This window comes from Brienomyrus brachyistius, unplaced genomic scaffold (genome assembly GCF_023856365.1).
Source record: "Brienomyrus brachyistius isolate T26 unplaced genomic scaffold, BBRACH_0.4 scaffold56, whole genome shotgun sequence".
Taxonomy (NCBI): Eukaryota; Metazoa; Chordata; class Actinopteri; order Osteoglossiformes; family Mormyridae; genus Brienomyrus; species Brienomyrus brachyistius.
This window is the reverse complement of record NW_026042331.1, coordinates 1,270,444-1,288,345: the sequence shown is the minus strand read 5'-3', so window position 1 is coordinate 1,288,345 and position 17,902 is coordinate 1,270,444. Positions and strand designations below refer to the sequence as shown.

At 43.4% G+C, this 17,902-nt stretch overlaps 2 protein-coding genes across 3 annotated transcripts in view; both read right to left on the bottom strand.

Moving 5' to 3' along the window:
- The window catches only part of LOC125724472 (voltage-dependent calcium channel gamma-4 subunit-like), a 42,397-nt gene extending 37,585 nt beyond the window's left edge, over positions 1–4,812 (bottom strand). Inside the window, exons 1-2 of one of the 2 annotated variants that reach the window (XM_049001189.1) lie at positions 2,098–4,812; positions 746–783 (exon numbers count right to left, since the gene is read on the bottom strand). The gene's annotated coding sequence lies outside the window, so the exon portion shown is untranslated. Of the gene's footprint in view, positions 1–745; positions 784–1,210; positions 1,352–2,097 lie in introns of those variants that run through there. The other variant, XM_049001188.1, reaches the window with a different exon arrangement.
- Positions 4,804–11,570, bottom strand: LOC125724477 (voltage-dependent calcium channel gamma-7 subunit-like). Its single transcript, XM_049001199.1, has 6 exons — positions 11,438–11,570; positions 9,304–9,499; positions 9,050–9,136; positions 7,858–7,998; positions 6,771–6,916; positions 4,804–5,965 (listed from the first exon to the last, which is right to left on the bottom strand). Exons 2-6 carry the CDS (start codon positions 9,497–9,499, stop codon positions 5,489–5,491), a joined length of 1,047 nt encoding a protein of 348 aa, XP_048857156.1. The 5' UTR covers positions 11,438–11,570; the 3' UTR covers positions 4,804–5,488.
- Positions 11,571–17,902: the final 6,332 nt, after the last annotated feature.

Here is a 17,902-nt window from a genome sequence, read left to right as displayed (position 1 = left end):
CGTCACTTAATAACAGTAGCCAAAGAAGTAAGTTAATGTTTACCCAACGTTACAGCTGGAGAAGAGTAATAACGCTAATATAGTTAAGAGCAATATAAAAGTGTCCTGTCTGAGTGAAACTGTCAGCTTCCATGTTGCACTAACATAGTGATGAGCTATTGCTTATAAGACTGAGACTTTAAACCTGGAACATACTGTACATTACGGTCACATATGCGCAGACAGGCTGAACGCAGCTGAACACATAGCACATATGCAGCGAGCAAGTCGCAGCGCTATATTGCTGAAAATGGATGGCTTTTCGCCTAAGCATAAGGTCGCACAATAACTTACTGTATCAGCGTTTTACTTCTAAAAGGCACGTTAGTTTTAACATCGTCAAAGTAGACAGATATCAAAACACCCGTTCCGAAAACGGTAATGGACACACAACGAATCTGAATAATATTACAATTTGAAAATATATGCAAAATATATTAGATATATTAATTATCTGTCTAGAAATTGAATTTACGCGTTTTTATACAGCCATCAATATATATATATATATATGACAGAAATAAATAAAGGACAGACACGTACGTTTTCGTTGGAAACCAAGTATCCATACTATTATTACAGTGGAATAAAATTACGCTCCTGGAGATTCATCGGAAAGCAATATTCATTGATGTGCTCCAGCGGCCCCCAACCATAAATAATATCAATAACAGTAATATTCAGCAATGCTCATGATTTTCCTTACCTCCAAGGTTAACCTCTTTAGCCCTTGCGATGAGCGGACTTCGTCGATTGAGAAGGGAAAAAAGATTAAATGGAAGGGGGAGGGAGAAAGGACGGTGAAATCAAGAGAGAAAATGGGGGAGCGCAGAATAGATGGTGTAGTTAATTGAGCAGTAAACAAAAAGGCATTATTGTATATATTTGGTATTACGGATGATAAATACAATATTTTATGCAGTAAACTGGGTATTTTGCGTTAACAACTTTGTAAACGGTGATTTGTGCGCGCATCGGTGAATATTCTTCTTAAAAACGTCTCTTCTTCCCCGTAGTCCCCCTGTCTGTCCCTCTCACACACCAAACCTCACGTAAGCAAATCGTCGTATCCGACATATCAGAGGGTGAGAGCACACAAACGGCCGAGATCTTCTCCGGTAAAAGCGTAAAGCTTTACTTATGCATGGCTTTATATATGAGGCTTCCCTACCTCGTTCCCTACCACAAAAAGTGTTCATTCATTCACTTGTGTGTTTATACTGATTTGTCGTTTGATGTTGGTATAATTGTAGATTATAGGTACTAGAAGTGAAGCTCTCTCTCTCGCTCTCTTGCTCTCGCACTGTATTTTCTTTCTCCAATGAAATGCGGAATTTCTCCTTATGAAAATTAACACTGTGATGTCTGAAGTCTGCAGAGGAGCTGAGTTCGGCGGCCGAAAAAGTGTGCATGCCCCCTGCAATCAGACATAACATGTGGACCATGATTGCAAAATACAGTGTGCTTCGGTTGTTCGTCTTCTGGAACTGTTAGTTGAGTCTTTTTTTTAAACGTTCAGCCTTCTTCGCAATCACATGTGCCCTTCTGCAAAGTTTGAAAAGCTTACAGCAGCGCGTTCGCACATGGTGTTTGAACAACGAATTATGTAGTAAAACAATTATATAGAAAACGCATTTTGACACCAAATAAAGAAACTACTTTAAGGGTCTGCACAAAACCAAGTTCGATATGCCTCTCTATCTCTCTCACTCACTCACTCTTGCTCCTCTTGCTTTCATTGAAGATTATCAGAGAGAAACCGCAGTCGGGGGGAGGGGGGTGTGTAGAAAAGTGACAGGTTTTTTGTGCAGCAACGGCGACGCTTCAGTCATATAAAATGTATGTGTGTAGTACTGTATTAAAATGTAAAATTGGTGTGTAATTTAGAATTGCAATAAACGCATTAACTGTCTGCTTTATATATTGTGTTATATTCCGTCTATACACAATGAGATTATGGAAGTTAAAAGATTTAATGATTACAAATTCATTTACTCTCAGCCAAGATCCCATAATAATAATAATAATAATAATAATAAAAACGACGAGTAGGCCTACCTTGTAGCGCTATCGACACCACTTTATTTTAAAAACCTAAACGTTTCTCTGGGAGTACAGATGTAGAATTATATATAGCAGAGCCTGTGTATACGAACAGGCTGGCGTGCATGCCATGCACCGCTAACTCTAATCACTTCAACCACGCTCTGCCCTACGGAGATATCCCCTACAGCTCAGCACTAAAAAAGTGATTCGGCGTAACACCCAGATACACTCTCACGTATGATTAGCCATTTTCCCACAGCTCTCCAGGATGTACGCTGAATTTGGATTGTAAAAGATGTAAAGCTACGCGCGGCGTTACCGTGTTAAGACTTTAAACATTAACAGGAAGTGGCTGCGTGAAATCGAATATACAGTATGTTTTCGTACTGATAAAATTCTGTACGACAATAAATATTACGTCATTGACTGCTATGTGGAAGACCAGCACCAGAAAATGTCATGCATTACAGACCATGACTCTTTGATTATTATATGCATGTAATAAGCGCCATCATAAAACAAATTTAACCTCCAACATTCACATATGGACATTTTCAGGATTTACTGAAGTGTAGAAGAAACTGACATAAATGTTGACATTGCCCAAAGCAGAAATCCGATCACAGGAGTGGTCAGTTCTATTTATATTCATATTCATAATTACAGTACAGATTCTCAAAAATATTTGGTTCTGTATATTGTTGTCACAATTATCATCCTTCTTAGAAATAAACAGTTAATACAGGTACAGTACTTATTGCGTGAAGGAATGTATGGAGAAAGATTCGATGGGAAAGTTGGGAATAAGAAAGTGAATAAGGAAAGGGCAATGAAAGCGGGGAAACTGGAGAAATTAGATTTAAAAAGGGACGACGATACAAAGAATTGAAATAAATACAAAAACAATGTAGTCTGAGGAGAAAACTTTCGACGTTGTTTGTAGAAAGTGGCTTAAAATTCAATAGACAATGGTATTTCTCGGGTATAATCATATATATTTATATATACTGTACATATTTAATATGTCTAGTCCTCTAAAAATACATGAAATTGTTATAAAAATAATAATAATAATATAGACCACATATTTTCTTTATGCGCAGCATAATAGTTTGAAATAAATTTAATCTACCCCTCCCTTTTCATTTACATATATTGATTAATTTAAATAACGAAACTACATTTCTGTAGCAGACTGTTTTCGATAGTGGAACAGCTGGTAATGAGATGGCGTGTTTCGCTCCCAGCTGGAAGCAGTCCTAGTGCATGGTGCCACCAGCACGGCCGCCTAGGGCGACAACTTCTGAGGGGGAGCCGGCTGGCCATCCAATTTCAATTTGCCTCGGGCAGGGGACGCGGGTGGTGATGCTCGCCTAGGGCTCCACATTGGCTAGGACCGGCACTGATGTATCACTTTACAATATACAGCTTTGCTTCGGAACATTGAATAAAAATAAATATATGTATGTATATATATACAAATCCTTTATGTTTGCATGTAAACAGAGTTGCATTTAAATGACATGAATGATAATATTATATTGGAATTCGTTATAAAATAAGTATTATCGTTAAAAGCAATAGAATATAATTCAACATAGTTTTCATTCGGAAGATTTCGATCTGTTATGTGCATGATGGAGTGCTATTTGTAAATAATTTTAATTTCACAGTTTGTGAGTGTCAATCCCTGTCACTAAAATGAAGCATATATGAAAACACAGGCTGTCTCTAATTTTCACAAGGCAGCCACTGTGTATCCGTCCAAAGGCTTCTGCATACTTTTTTTGTATCTCTTGTATTGTACCTGGTTATATATTCAAGAAAGGTACTTCAAATCACAGGTTAGCACTTTGATTTACCTTATCAAAACACGTATTGAGTTGTCCAATGACTGCAAGTACTGAATTAATACTGTTTTATGCGTGTTACTGCTTGTCTGCCTAATCTGAATGGATTTAAAGAAACAAAAAATGGCCACCATTCATGACATTGGCGTTGTGCCAATGCAGGTATGCGCGTGCCTAGCCAATATTTTGTAAAAATGCAGCAAATAAATAAATTATTCAATCAACCAGTAACATGTCTACACTGACTGGGAATAACACGTGGTTAAAGTTGCAGCAAACTTGCAGTCAGGGTAATGTGGCCAAGTGAGCTTCCACCATCAGATCACAACTCCTATCAAAAACACGTCATCAGTGAGCTGTTACATTATGACATTCACGATTTACATCTCAGTAAACAAGGTTAGCTGGACATGTCTGTATATATAACAGTTGCATAAAGTTTCAAGAACATCAAATATCTGCATATATGTATTGTTTATGTCTTGTGTGTGGTTTTGAAATGGTGCCTACCCACAAATTTGATTTGCACAATGTCCCTGCATGACATAACATATTCATACCCAGCATCACAAATGACTCCTTGAACTGCAGTATGACAGTATAATGCACTCCAGCCCATGTACAATAATATGCGGTGTGTGCTGAAAAGTGTATTTTCCTTAAATACTGTTTGACTGCCTGTATTGTACAGGTCTACATCTCGAATTGGTCCAGCAGTTCTCAGCACCAAAGTCCACCACTGCAGTCTGCCATGTTCCATGCATTATGGGATGCCCACTTAAGTGCAAAAATTCACTTTTACATCTTTTGTACTTAGTATCTGTGCTTTGCATCCATCCACCCATCTATCTATCTATCTATCTATCTATCTCTCTCTCTCTCTCTCTATATATATATATATATATATATATATATATATATATATATATATGTGTGTGTGTGTGTGTGTGTGTGTGTGTGTGTGTGGAGAGAAAGAGAGATTACTGTATCATATCATTTAATATCATAACTCCTCTTCTCAGTATTAATAATGACTGTAGCTCCATGCAGGAATACCTTTGAGGGATATTTGTGAACTGGCTGCTGTGTGGTAAGCCAGAGAAGTGCAGGGAAACTAGGAAACAGGAAACATTCTTGAGGACATTGGGAGAGCATCTTAATGTCAGCTCACCTGCCAATGACACCTTATCTTTTAAAATAAAAAGTTTGTGTGACAAGTCTCCATGGTAAAGAATGGGTTAATAATAATAATATAATAATATCAATTAAGATCATTACTACAGTAAGTTTACAGTCAGTTACAGTGTTAATCTGCATGTATATACAAAGATTGCGATACTTGTCCTGTACATTTTGTCTGTATGCTGCTCTTTTGCTAATCTCTGACTCCTCCCCCTACTAGTCAGGAGGTATGATCATCCTCACCCTTTCAGTACGTCAGCCAGCTTCCCATCTCTGTATGACCCTCCTCTGCCTCCCACCGAATGCCTCTGCATGTTAAAGTCCGTCTTTCTGTCATCATGGTGCCACTCTGAGCTCAGCTCAACCCAACTCTAACAAGGGGAGGCGCTCATCTGCAGATGGGCATGGTAGCGGGGTGGGGGCACACAGGTGGGGGGGGTAGCCAGAGGCAGAGACTGAGGGGCACTGGTTGGGCCCAGGGAGGGGCTGCGAGAGGAACGCAGAGTGTGAGAGAGGGGGAATGAGGTCGGGGGGAGTAGCTGGTAGCCTGGCCCAGTAGAGGAGCCTGAAGAAGCCCCTATGACACCCATGGGGGGGCTGTGCTGTGGATTGTTTTTTGGTGGTGGTGGGGGTGGGAGAGCCTGGTTCAGCTGGATGGAAATGTCGCTGGAGGCCTCAGAAGCACTGCGCCCCCTCTGTAGGGGGGGCCAGGATTCAGGGTGAAGGAACTGCCCGCTGTAGTCGCTGCACTCTGACAGTCGAGGGCGATAAAGGGCTGGGTGTGGCCGGTACATCTCCTCCTCTGTGTAGCGCTTCATGAAAAGGTACACTGACATCACCCCCGCACCCTGGACAAACCACAAGATAAAGGTGTTTGTAACATGGCCAGCATGTCTATAACACAGGCGATTCACTTAGCATGACTGCTAACACTACAAGGTCATTACTTCTCTGAATGGGTTTATCTGCAAATACATTTAGATTAAGTATTTGTACATAACAGTTCATGCAATGAATAAAATTGAATGCATACACTAAAATGATTAAATGTCTGAAACCTTACTGCCCATATGAAATACGACATTGCAGTTTCTGCAAACTTCTTTATATGAACATCACCATACTCTGTTCCTTCCAGTCTGGGTTTACTAGGACCCATGGATGAGAGCTCTACTCTACTATTCAGACCAGAACCTGTTTTGGGAGCATAAAGCTGTTTATCCAGTCGAGATGCACTGGCACCTCCAAAATGCAGGCCAGATCCATGAGTCTGCATAACAAGTATGTCAGCAGGTTGCTTTAGCTGATGAGATTTGCATAGAAAGAATGCCACTGTTTTTTCTCACTCTTGACTTGCTAGGCTTCCGGTGTAAAACCTAGAGCTCTGTAGTTTTTTTTACTCCTTCTAAACCAGTCCAGCGCACACTCCTCCTGAATACACAATCGTTTCGTCATCACAAACTGGGGGTTTTAAGATTTCTCATTTATCGCATCCCCGGCGAATGCAGCTGCATGCTTTTTTCCATCTTGGTAGTTTTCCGCAGGTTGGTAACAGACAGCCTTCTTAATCCCCTGCCCGCCCCCACTGTCTCGTGCCTGATTGCAGTTGACAGTGTGACTAAGGGAGCTCTGCAGCACACTGATGGCCCTGACCTCTTTCAGCAGAAAGGAGCTTGCAGCGAAGGCGAAAGACCAGCCGTAATGATAGTGGAAGAACTGCTCAGGCTCACGGGGCCGGTTCATCACCTCGTCGTTGATACTGGAGATGTACAGAACCAGCCCCACCACCAGGCTGAGCCCTAAGGGAGCATAGGACACAGGTACCTCAAGTCTTTCGGTGGCACTAGACCAACTCCACCATACACTATAGCTATTGGACACTGAGTAGAAATAATTATGCTACAGCCACACTCTACATATGTGTGGTAATAACAATGCCTCTGACATTGACATGATGGCACACTGACACTAAGCAGGCATGTATGAATAACAATCTACATCCACACACTGACACTCTACATTCAGACATTGATACTCAGCTGACATGTATAATAAACAGTCTACATCCACACACTGATACACAGTAGAGATGCATTATGAAAACTATACAGTACATCCACACACTGGCACTCTACATTGACACACTGATACTCAGGTATTATAAAAACATTCACATATTGGAATATTGTACAATTTCACTGACACTTTGGAAGAAAAACTAATGGTAAATACGGTGATACTCAGAACCACAATACTATGATACATCCATATGTATGGCCACATACTGATATTAGGAAGCTGGTCAGAATGGGACGCTATAGCCAATGTTCTTGCCCAAACGGGATTTAGCAAAATAATATTATAAATTCTGGTGATAAGGAAAAGAAATGACCATGGTTCCTGTAAAAAAAAATCTCCTGTAAAAGTACGATATTGAAATCAATGAATAAAATTCTCCCTAACTGAAATCCCTTTTAAAATGGTGTACCTCTGTTCAGGCATGGGTAGAAAATTCCTGCTGACTGCATCAGTAACATCTGTCAGTATGATCTAACACTCTGCAGAATGACAAAATGCAACCATGGTAAAACGTATGTACAGACTTTAAACACAGTAGGGAAATGATGGATAAAACTTATATGGGCTGTTGTAGGTTTATTTGCTGTGAAACTATTGTAAGGAGCTTTGTGGCCATTGGACAGTAGCGATCTCCCAACCAGGAGTTTGTGCCTTATGATACCTGACAGGATGAAGAAGATGCCTGAGACAAAGGCTAGAATGGTCCTCTGTGGACGGATGTGGCCAATGTTGCTGATGACGAAGGCAACGAAGACAAAGAGCAGAGACACCATGGGAAAGGGTGTCGCTGTCCTCACCATCTCTGATTGGACCAAAAAGAGAGATGAGAGAAATGGATGAAGAGACAAATCCATCTCTCGGGTTTACAGTTCAGTAAGAAATACACACAGTGACATTTCAACTACAGATAAATTGTTGTTTATTAATGTTTTTACTTCATTTACTAATCTTCATTATTCTTTAATCATTCTTCGTTACTGTTTATTGACAATTAAATGGATTTTTTACTCGGTGTATGTGTGTACGTATGAAATTTGCATGTGTCTGAATTTACCTGTAGCATGTGATTGTGTGTGTGTGTGTGATTGTGCTGAATTTGCATGTGTCTCTGACATCACCCACAGTGTGTGATTATATGTGCGTGGAGTTTGTATGTGTTTCTGGTATTGCTGCACTGTGTAACTGTGTGTATATGATTGTGTGTGCGCGTGTGTTGGTGTATTAGGTTTATATTACATTGTGGGGAACAAATGTCCCTCAAAATGTGTTTAAAACCTGTTATTGAATGAAATAATGAAATAATGTCAAAAAACATATTTCTTCCAGCTCATAATCATTAGTCCCCCCACAGTTCATTTTACAGTGGGACAGTGAGTCAAAGTGACATGGGTAAAAAAGAGGAGAAAATGTCTTGGAGATTGCACTGGTGTGCCCTGTTGTACATTGTGACGTTGGTGAATTGTCATTTGAGGGGACTTTCTTATTAGAAAGTAATATCTGCTCTGTTAACTCAATATAACATAACCATTTGTTCCCCTACAGTCCATTTTACAGATTGGAGTTTTCCCCATAGAAATGAACAGAGTCCCCACATAGATATAGTTACAAACCTGTGTGTGTGTGTGTGTGTGTGTGTGTGTCCATGTCCTCCTAATTTTCCGAGGATGTAAACCATCAGCTGAAATAATGTCATAAAACATATTTGTTGCCTCTTCCAGGTATGAATACCACTGTTATTTATAATACTACTGGTGCTGCTGATGGTACCATTATCATTAATTATGTGTCATTACAATAACAACATAGTGCTTTTTATGAAATGGTTTGGAGGTTTAAACAGCTCTTGAACATACTTAGTATATTTGCAGTATTTTCAGTTGTGATCTCAATTTCTGGTTCTGAGAAGTATTCTGACGCCACACACCTCCCTTTCTCCGAACCTGCGAAAACAACGGGGGGCGATGAGCAGAGGAACATGCCACCTGGGCCCACACGCTCCCCAGACCCACCCCCAGGGCCTACATGCCCATTCTGGGCTCACACATCACCTCTAGGCCCACGTGCCCTATGTGTGGCTGCCAACCAGGTCCCTCCCAGTGAGGCGCACCTGCCACAAAGCAGACCCTCCACAGGCCTGCATGCAGTGACATCTTCACCTCGGTGCTCTGATTTTGCTGCAGCACGATTCCTTCCTCCATGAGAAGCCAGTAGTCGGTGGAAACAGCCACTCCCACCAGCAGCAGGCCACACGCCCCGAACACTGAAGACAGCAGTGTCAGGGCCCGGCTGCTGCACGAGCTCATCTGTGCCGGGAGAAGGAGGCACATGCAGAATGGATCATGGAAGAAGACGCCCACTCCCACCACGAGGCTCATACATAAGCGGTGACCAGAATATTTCTGCCACTGACTGCTGGCATAATGGATACTGACAATATATGACCAAGTTTGTCAATGAAACACAGACTCAGCAGCCAGAAGAGGAAGCTGCATTTCATGCAATTCATGGGCATGATCATATAAACTCCCCACATCCTTGTTTTTACATTAAACCACGGTTTGTACTATGTTCTTATATACAGAGTTGGAATACAAATTATAAAACAACCCAGCTATGAAAAAGTATGTTCAAACTAATAAAATCTTCAAAAAATGAGGAGGAACCATTTAAAAAAAGAAAACTAGGCTATAAATACCATTTCCAGGAGTACCGTTAGATTGTACCCTTCATCCTTGGATGACATGTTCTTTACATTATTAACAATATAATTCCCTTGAAAATGGTTGTCCACCAAAAACGCTTCAAGAAAGTGACAGAAATAAACCTTTCACATATGCAATATTCCATTGACTGTCAGGAAAAAATTATGTCTGTGGGATAGCATAAAATAATAGAACACTTCATCTTGACCTCTGCCTTTGAACTGTAAGCTGTAGGGAGGGTAGAGACTCATGGGATATGTGGTTTTAAAGCAAATGACAAACCTTCCAAGCAATATTATCAGTGGATGGTTGGGTCAAAAGGAGAACAGGATGATAGGAAAATGGATAAGAAACGGAGCAGGAAGAGCCAGACTGAGCTCACGAGTCATAACTCAGTCTAGCACCTGGAGCTGCCAGCCGGCTTTGTGCTAGAGTTCATGAATCAATAGGAGGCTGAACAGAGTAAATGCAGGAAGGGACATTTTAGGAGAATGCTGACTGTCGTAGATGGAGCTGCTTTACTGAATACATTTATAGACAAACGGCAGTAATAGGTGACAAAAACCTGCGTCAACACTTATCAAAATCAGTTTCCTCATAACATTACTTGCAAATGTGGGGTGTTTTAATAATAAATGTCATCATTAACAAATATGAAACAGACAATATAATGAGCTTATAAATAATGTTTATGATGCAAGTTTTAGAAAATAACAGTAAGTGGCCTTGATTGACAAAAACTGGCTACACCGCGTTATAACTGGGTGAGGTTGACATAACATGAGGAAAGATAGGACATTAAAATCATGGAAATGAGACTTATGCATACACGGTGTCCACGCATACCCTGCACCGACATGATTCAGTCACACCCCCATAGCACAGCAGCCATCCTCCATTCTTACACGTATGCAAATAAACCCGGGGATTTGCTCAAATTGTAAATCGCGAAGCACATTAAAACAGCATTCAGTGACAAGCACGAACAGTTACCATGCCAGATATAGTAGAGGGTTGCATAAAAACTAAGTGTGCCCAATACCCCAGGAAAAAGCGCTGAGTGCATGACTATTTAAACGTACTTACTGCATACCCATCTCCCTCTTTCAGTCTTCACAGAAATCTACACATACCGAAAACAAAATACGACACACCGATGCCCTCTTCACACAAATTATGTTTAACAATGTACAAATTCATAGTCAGTAAATCATCCCCATGCATATCTCCGAAAGAAAATTGGCATGTCTAACGCTAAATCGCTACATGTTAGAATAGTAATGCCCGGGCATGTATATAAACAAATTTATGACTGAACTTATATATTGATTTTTATTACAAAATATCTCCTTTTTTCCAAATGTTAACATTATTTAAATACTCCTAAGGCTGACACGGTCTATTAAAACACGCTGACTGACAAATGGACATTGACAAAGCGATGTGTCAGCCGATGCTGTAACAATAACCCGCAATAACTGATGGTGACAATTACGTCAGTGCTGTAATATTGACGTTATTTAGGAAAGGGACACTTACCCTTTCTGACACTCTGAATGATGCGAAAGAGACAGGAATGTCTTCACGCCAGGAGCACTTGGCGGATTTTGCAGTCTCTCTCTCCCTCTCTCTCTCCCCAGCGTTTGCCCCCTCTCGCCCCTTTCACTGTCTCTCTCCTCCCCCCTTTTCACTCTCTGTCTCAGCACTGCGGAGAATCGGTCGGCTATAGGTAGATCGGGGTGTGGTGGGGTGAAGACATGCAAGGTGCTCTGGGATATTACATACGTGACACAGGTACAGTTGTAAGATATACAAATAAGAGCTCATATTAAAGCTTCGAGAAGGTGGGGATGCAAGGTGTTGGTAGAATGGATGAGATTTTATCAGCATTAAACTCTGAACTTTGCAACACGTTATAAAACTCCCAATACATTAATAATACGTCAAAACGTTCTAGGTGCCATTCTGAATGGACACTTGCCTTTTAAAATAGAGTTTTATGCATTTTATGGATAAGTATGTAGGTAAATGAAAATGATAATGGAGAAAAGAAGCAATACTTGGGAGCCTATAGTTAAAGAATGAATAGTACAGGCGGAGCGTAATGAAATGTCAGTCAGTGTAATCAACGGTGTTCAGTGGAAATTCACCGGAGGTTACACTGACTATAACAATATGATGGTAGTATGCGTATGTTAGCTGCTGCCATCATACGATATTACTGTCCTGTGTTTGAAGATGAGTTTGCTTTGCTGGAAAGCATTGCTTTGCTTTGGATTGCATTGCAAGCATATTTGTATTGGCTTTGCATGAATTCTGCTGCAGTTGAGTGTGCAGCAATGGATCAGTGAGCCCTAGGAACAAAAACTGACTACACATAAGGCTTGTGCAGTCTTCTGTTCACCTGTTTGTGTCAGAGCATGCCAATGTCAGGTTTAATGGAATGAACATAAGAAATTTACAAACGAGAGGCGGCTATTCGGCCCATCAATTTTGTTTGGGGAGAACTCAGCTGAGTTGTTAAAATCTAGAGATGTACACCTAGAGATGTAACCCAACATCTTATTGGCCTTTCTAATTGCTTCCCCACACTGGCGAGAGTGGGACATGGAAGCATCAACATACACATCGAGGTCTTTCTCATAATCAGCCACCTTTATTGCAGTGGAACCTTTTGGAGTACGCCAACTCCACCGGGTCCGTAGATGAGAAGAGATCACCAGGAGGCGTGGATGAGTTAATCCAATAACCATTTATTCCAATAACCTATTATTCCATTTATTCCAACAGATCGATCTGGGAAGTCTGTGATACACCGTATCCCAACAGAGTTTGACTTCCTTACTATTCATGTGTGTCTTGTACCCTTCTACAAGCAGCCCCCGCCCCTGTCCGTACTTTTCCACTTTCTGGCAATTTCGCCTTATCTGGTACACCATGTTATTCAGTACGTTATCCTAGCAGCTGCTGTGTCTAGCAGCTGCCACCACAGTCTGCGTCAATAGGTTAATTTTGGTATGCACAGAGCCTCCCTACGTGTCCTTGTTCCCCTGCAGTTATTGCTCTCCACAATTCCCCCTTTTGATCTCTGAAAAGAGATCACCTGTGTGAATAGGGAAATTGCGACTCCCCCTTTTGATCTCCGCTAGGAGATCACCATCTATGGTGGAAGTCTTCCTCCCTGATCTCCTCCACCCCTTCCGGAAGGGGGAGGAGGGGCATTATGAGTGGCAGACTTGGATCACATTTCTCTATAGTGGATGTGATCAGTCGTACGGACAGAGCTCGGAGGCAGGGGATGCAGCAGCACCCACACATGACCAATATGGCAGCAAATGTAGCCAGCGATAGCAGAAAAGAACTTATTAACCCTTTCCTCTGACTGAACATTGAGATCATCCACTTGTCCCAGATGCTGTCTATGCCCGAGTGCTCATGCATTGTTTTGGACAGCGTTTTTAGTCCATCCAGGGCCCTCGTGACCGATCCGTCTGGGGCCGTATTGTTTGGAATGAAGGTGCAACACACCTCCCCGAACATGACACACATGCCCCCTTTCTCAGCCAGCAACATGTCCAGGGCCATACGGTTCTGAACCGCCATGAGGGACGTTGGCCCCAATTGCTTCGCCAATCCCTCTACAGCATCCCTGGTAAGATTGGACAGGCGGAGTACGTTGTAATGTACATAATTGATCCTGTCTACATTTTTGTTGGGAGTTATAGGAAATACAGCTGCCATGATGGGGATGTTTTCAAACCCCACAGCCACCTGATCTGCCAGTTTAAATTCATCTGGTACACCTCTAGGGATCCCTATGGCGTCGATTTATGTAGGTGAATTTGCAGTCGGGTCGAAATGGTGAGTGCTCCGGCGGAAGATATGCCGGCGCCTACGTATCGAGCCAGCAGAAGTTGTGTTGAGTCTGACAGGCCACTCACCAATGAGAACTAGGGGTGCCCCCAACCGGACCATCGCACACACCCCTTGCCCCCCTGGGGGTACCCTGGTCAGTAGACGCAGGCCACCGCAGTAGAAATACAGGCCAGAACGCGCCCAACTACCGATGGTGACCTCGCTCGTCCCATTTGGGACAGTAGTATTACACCAATCTGGGGGAATCTCTCCCAACGGGCGCCCCGACCCCGTAAAATTGAAACAAACATACACGCCCTCCCCCTTTCGATGCGAGAACGGACCTGGCATGGTCCCATTGTCTATTGTTGGAAAAATAGAGGCTAAGGTAGTGCAGTTCTTGGGGGTGGCTTCTCTGGTGAGTGCCAACATGCAGGCATATCCCCATGTATTACACTTTTTGGTATTTTGAGACCCCTAAAATACTTTTTGGTATTTTCCAACCCGGTGCTTCGAGGGCTCTATACCTCGGGATTCCAACCCGTTTTAGAGAGGCAGAACCTTACTCCTCTAGCCAAACTAGCTTTTCGGGGGTCCTGAATTCCCCGGGCCGCTCAGACCCAGCTTATCTACCGCTCGTCAGCAAAGTAGTGGGGTTGCCAAACCAAGGACACCACAGTGGGACCCTAACCCACCGTCCTGGGACTTCAACCCAGCCTTAAGGCTCCTTTACCTAAACTCATCTGCCGCCGCAATTTACTGACAGCCCTGATGGACACTTCGGACTACTTTATTTAGTATAGCCAATATGCAGATTTTGATAAAACAGGCTCTGCTTACCTTTTATTAGTGGCGCCTGCAGCCTTCCATGTCCATTCAGGTCTCGTCTGGTATTTGCCGAATGTCGACCTCTATCTCATCCCAGACGAGCCCCCAAATTGTTGGAGTACGCCAACTCCACCGGGTCCGTAGATGAGAAGAGATCACCTGGAGGCATGGATGAGTTAATCCAATAACCATTTATTCCAATAACCTTTTATTCCATTTATTCCAACAGATCGATCTGGGAAGTCTGTGATACACCGTATCCCAACAGAGTTCGACTTCCTTACTATTGATGTGTGTCTTATACCCTTCTACAAGTAGCCCCCGCCCCTGTCCGTACTTTTCCACTTTCTGGCAATTTCGCCTTATCTGGTACCCCATGTTATTCAGTACGTTATCCTAGCAGCTGCTATGTCTAGCAGCTGCCACCACAGTCTGCGTCAATAGGTTAATTTTGGTACGCACAGAGCCTCACCTACGTGTCCTTGTTCCCCTGCAGTTATTGCTCTCCACAAACCCATAAAATATCTGATACTTTATATTTCTGCTCCCTGCATGGATTACCTTACATTTATCTAAATTAAATTTAATCTGCCAGCTATCCACCCAGTCTCTAATTAAATCAAGATCCCATTGTAACCTCTGTGCTGCTAGTTCAGTGTCTGCTACACCACCCACCTTGGAGTTGTATGCAAATTTAGAAGATACGATTTGAAGGGAAACCCACCAAAAAGGGGTTTGCCCTTTTGACATCTTGGACCAGATGAGGAACACAGAAGCGGTCCAAGGAGATAGAGAGTGGAGGGGGAAACAGGAAATAAAAATGAATTAAAAGAATATGCATGGTGAAGGATTGGGCTATTTGTCAAGATGTTGTACTGAAAAAAAACACTGAACAGCAGTTCTTTTCTAATTTTATTTTAGTGAGCCATCACAGCAGCAGTCATTGCTGAGTCCAGATACACTGATTTAAACATTGCCATATCCAAATAACATTTTGGTTGAAGGCTACTCAGAAAAAAAATAACTTGATACATTTATATACACACTATATTGCCAAAAGTATTGGAACACCCCTTACTGTAAAAAAAAAAAAAACTACTGTAAAATAAGTCAAAAGTTTGGCAGCAGGGGTGCCAGACAAAACCCGTTAACCGTGAAAAATATTTTCAGAAAATATGGTTAAAATCTTTTAAAATACGGTAACTAACTGAAAAACAAATTTATACCATACTTTCCTAAGTTTAACACATTAAATACGTTTAATATTTTTCAAGGTTACATGAATGATTATCTGTGTAAAAATAAGTTGATAAATCACTATTTTTGTAAAATAAAAAAAAAAGTAAAACTCAATTTTATTTAAACACTCTGTAAAACATTTAATTTAACCTGTAATTTGAAGGTTTTTAAGCTATAACTAAACATAAGCCTTGTCTAGTTTTGGAAGGACCCGTTATCTATATTACATAAACACACAAAAAGACTAGGTGGCAAAAAAGTTTATTTTGTCATTTAAGAAAGTCCATCCATCCATCCATCATCTCCCGCTTAATCCGGAGTCGGGTCGCGGGGGCAGCAGCCTCAGCAGGGAGACCCAGACTTCCCTCTCCCCGGCCACTTCGTCCAGCTCCTCTGGGGGGACCCCGAGGCGTTCCCAGGCCAGCCGAGAGACATAGTCTCTCCAGCGTGTCCTGGGTCTTCCCCGGGGTCTCCTCCCAGTGGGACATGCCCGGAATACCTCCCCAGGGAGGCGTCCCGGAGGCATCCTGATCAGATGCCCGATCCACCTCATCTGGCTCCTCTCGATGCGGAGGAGCATCGGCTCTACTCTGAGTCCCTCCCGAATGACTGAGCTCCTCACCCTATCTCTAAGGGAGAGCCCAGCCACCCTGCGGAGGAAACTCATTTCGGCCGCTTGTACCCGCGATCTCGTTCTTTCGGTCACTACCCAAAGTTCATGACCATAGGTGAGGGTAGGAACGTAGATCGACTGGTAAATCGAGAGCTTCGCCTTTTGGCTCAGCTCTCTCTTCACCATGACAGACCGATGCAGTGCCCGCATGACTGCTGACGCTGCAACGATCCGCCTGTCGATCTCCCGCTCCATCGTTCCCCCACTCGTGAACAAGATCCCGAGATACTTAAACTCCTCCACTTGGGGGAGGACCCCATCCCCAACCCGGAGAGAGCACTCTACCCTTTTCCGGCTGAGAACCATGGTCTCGGATTTGGAGGTGCTGATTCTCATCCCAGCCGCTTTGCACTCGGCTGCGAACTGCTCCAGTGAGGTCACGGCTCGATGAGGCCAACAGAACCACATCAGCCGCAAAAAGCAGAGACCTAATCCTGAGGTCACCAAACCGGACGCCCTCAACGCCCTGGCTGCGCCTAGAAATTCTGTCCATAAAAACTATGAACAGAATCGGTGACAAAGGGCAGCCCTGACGGAGTCCAACCCTCGCCGGAAACGAGTCCAACTTATTGCCGCCCATGCGGACCAAACTCTGGCACCGGTCATACAGGGACCGAACCGCCCTTAAAAGGGAGCCCGGTACCCCATACTCCCGGAGCACTCCCCACAGGACCCCACGAGGGACACGGTCGAATGCCTTTTCCAAGTCCACAAAACACATGTAGACTGGTCGGGCAAACTCCCATGAACCCTCCAGAACCCTGCTGAGAGTATAGAGCTGGTCCACTGTTCCACGGCCAGGGCAAAAACCACACTGCTCCTCCTGAATCCGAGGTTCGACAATCCGGCGGACCCTCCTTTCCAGGACCCCCGAATAGACCATACCAGGGAGGCTGAGGAGTGTGATCCCCCTGTAGTTGGAGCACACCCTCCGGTCCCCCTTCTTAAAGAGGGGGACCACCACCCCGGTCTGCCAATCCAAAGGCACTGCCCCCGATGTCCACGCGATGCTGCAGATGCGTGTCAACCAGGACAGCCCCGCAGCATCCAGAGCCTTGAGGAACTCTGGGCGAATCTCGTCCACCCCAGGGGCCCGGCCACCGAGGAGCTTTTTTGACCACCTCAGCGACCTCCACCCCCGAGATAGGTGAGTCCACCCCCAAGTCCCCACACTCTGCTTCCATATTGGAAGGCGTGTCGGTGGGATTGAGGAGGTCTTCGAAGTACTCCCTCCACCGACCCAAAACGTCCCGAGCTGAGGTCAGCAGCGCACCATCCCCACCATAAATAGTGTTGATGCTGCACCGCTTTCCCGCCCGGAGCCGCCGGATGGTGGACCAGAATTTCCTCTAAGCCGTCCGGAAGTCGTTCTCCATGGCCTCACCAAACTCCTCCCACACCCGAGTTTT

Coding starts and splice junctions, on each gene's coding strand:
- LOC125724477 (XM_049001199.1), bottom strand. CDS start 9,499: ATGAGCTCGTGCAGCAGCCGGGCCCTGACACTGCTGTCTTCAGTGTTC. Junction 9,137..9,303: donor GAGGGTCTGCTTTGTGGCAG/GTGCGCCTCACT, acceptor TTGTTTTCGCAG/GTTCGGAGAAAGGGAGGTGT. Junction 6,917..7,857: donor CATCTTCTTCATCCTGTCAG/GTATCATAAGGC, acceptor ATGCTCCCTTAG/GGCTCAGCCTGGTGGTGGGG.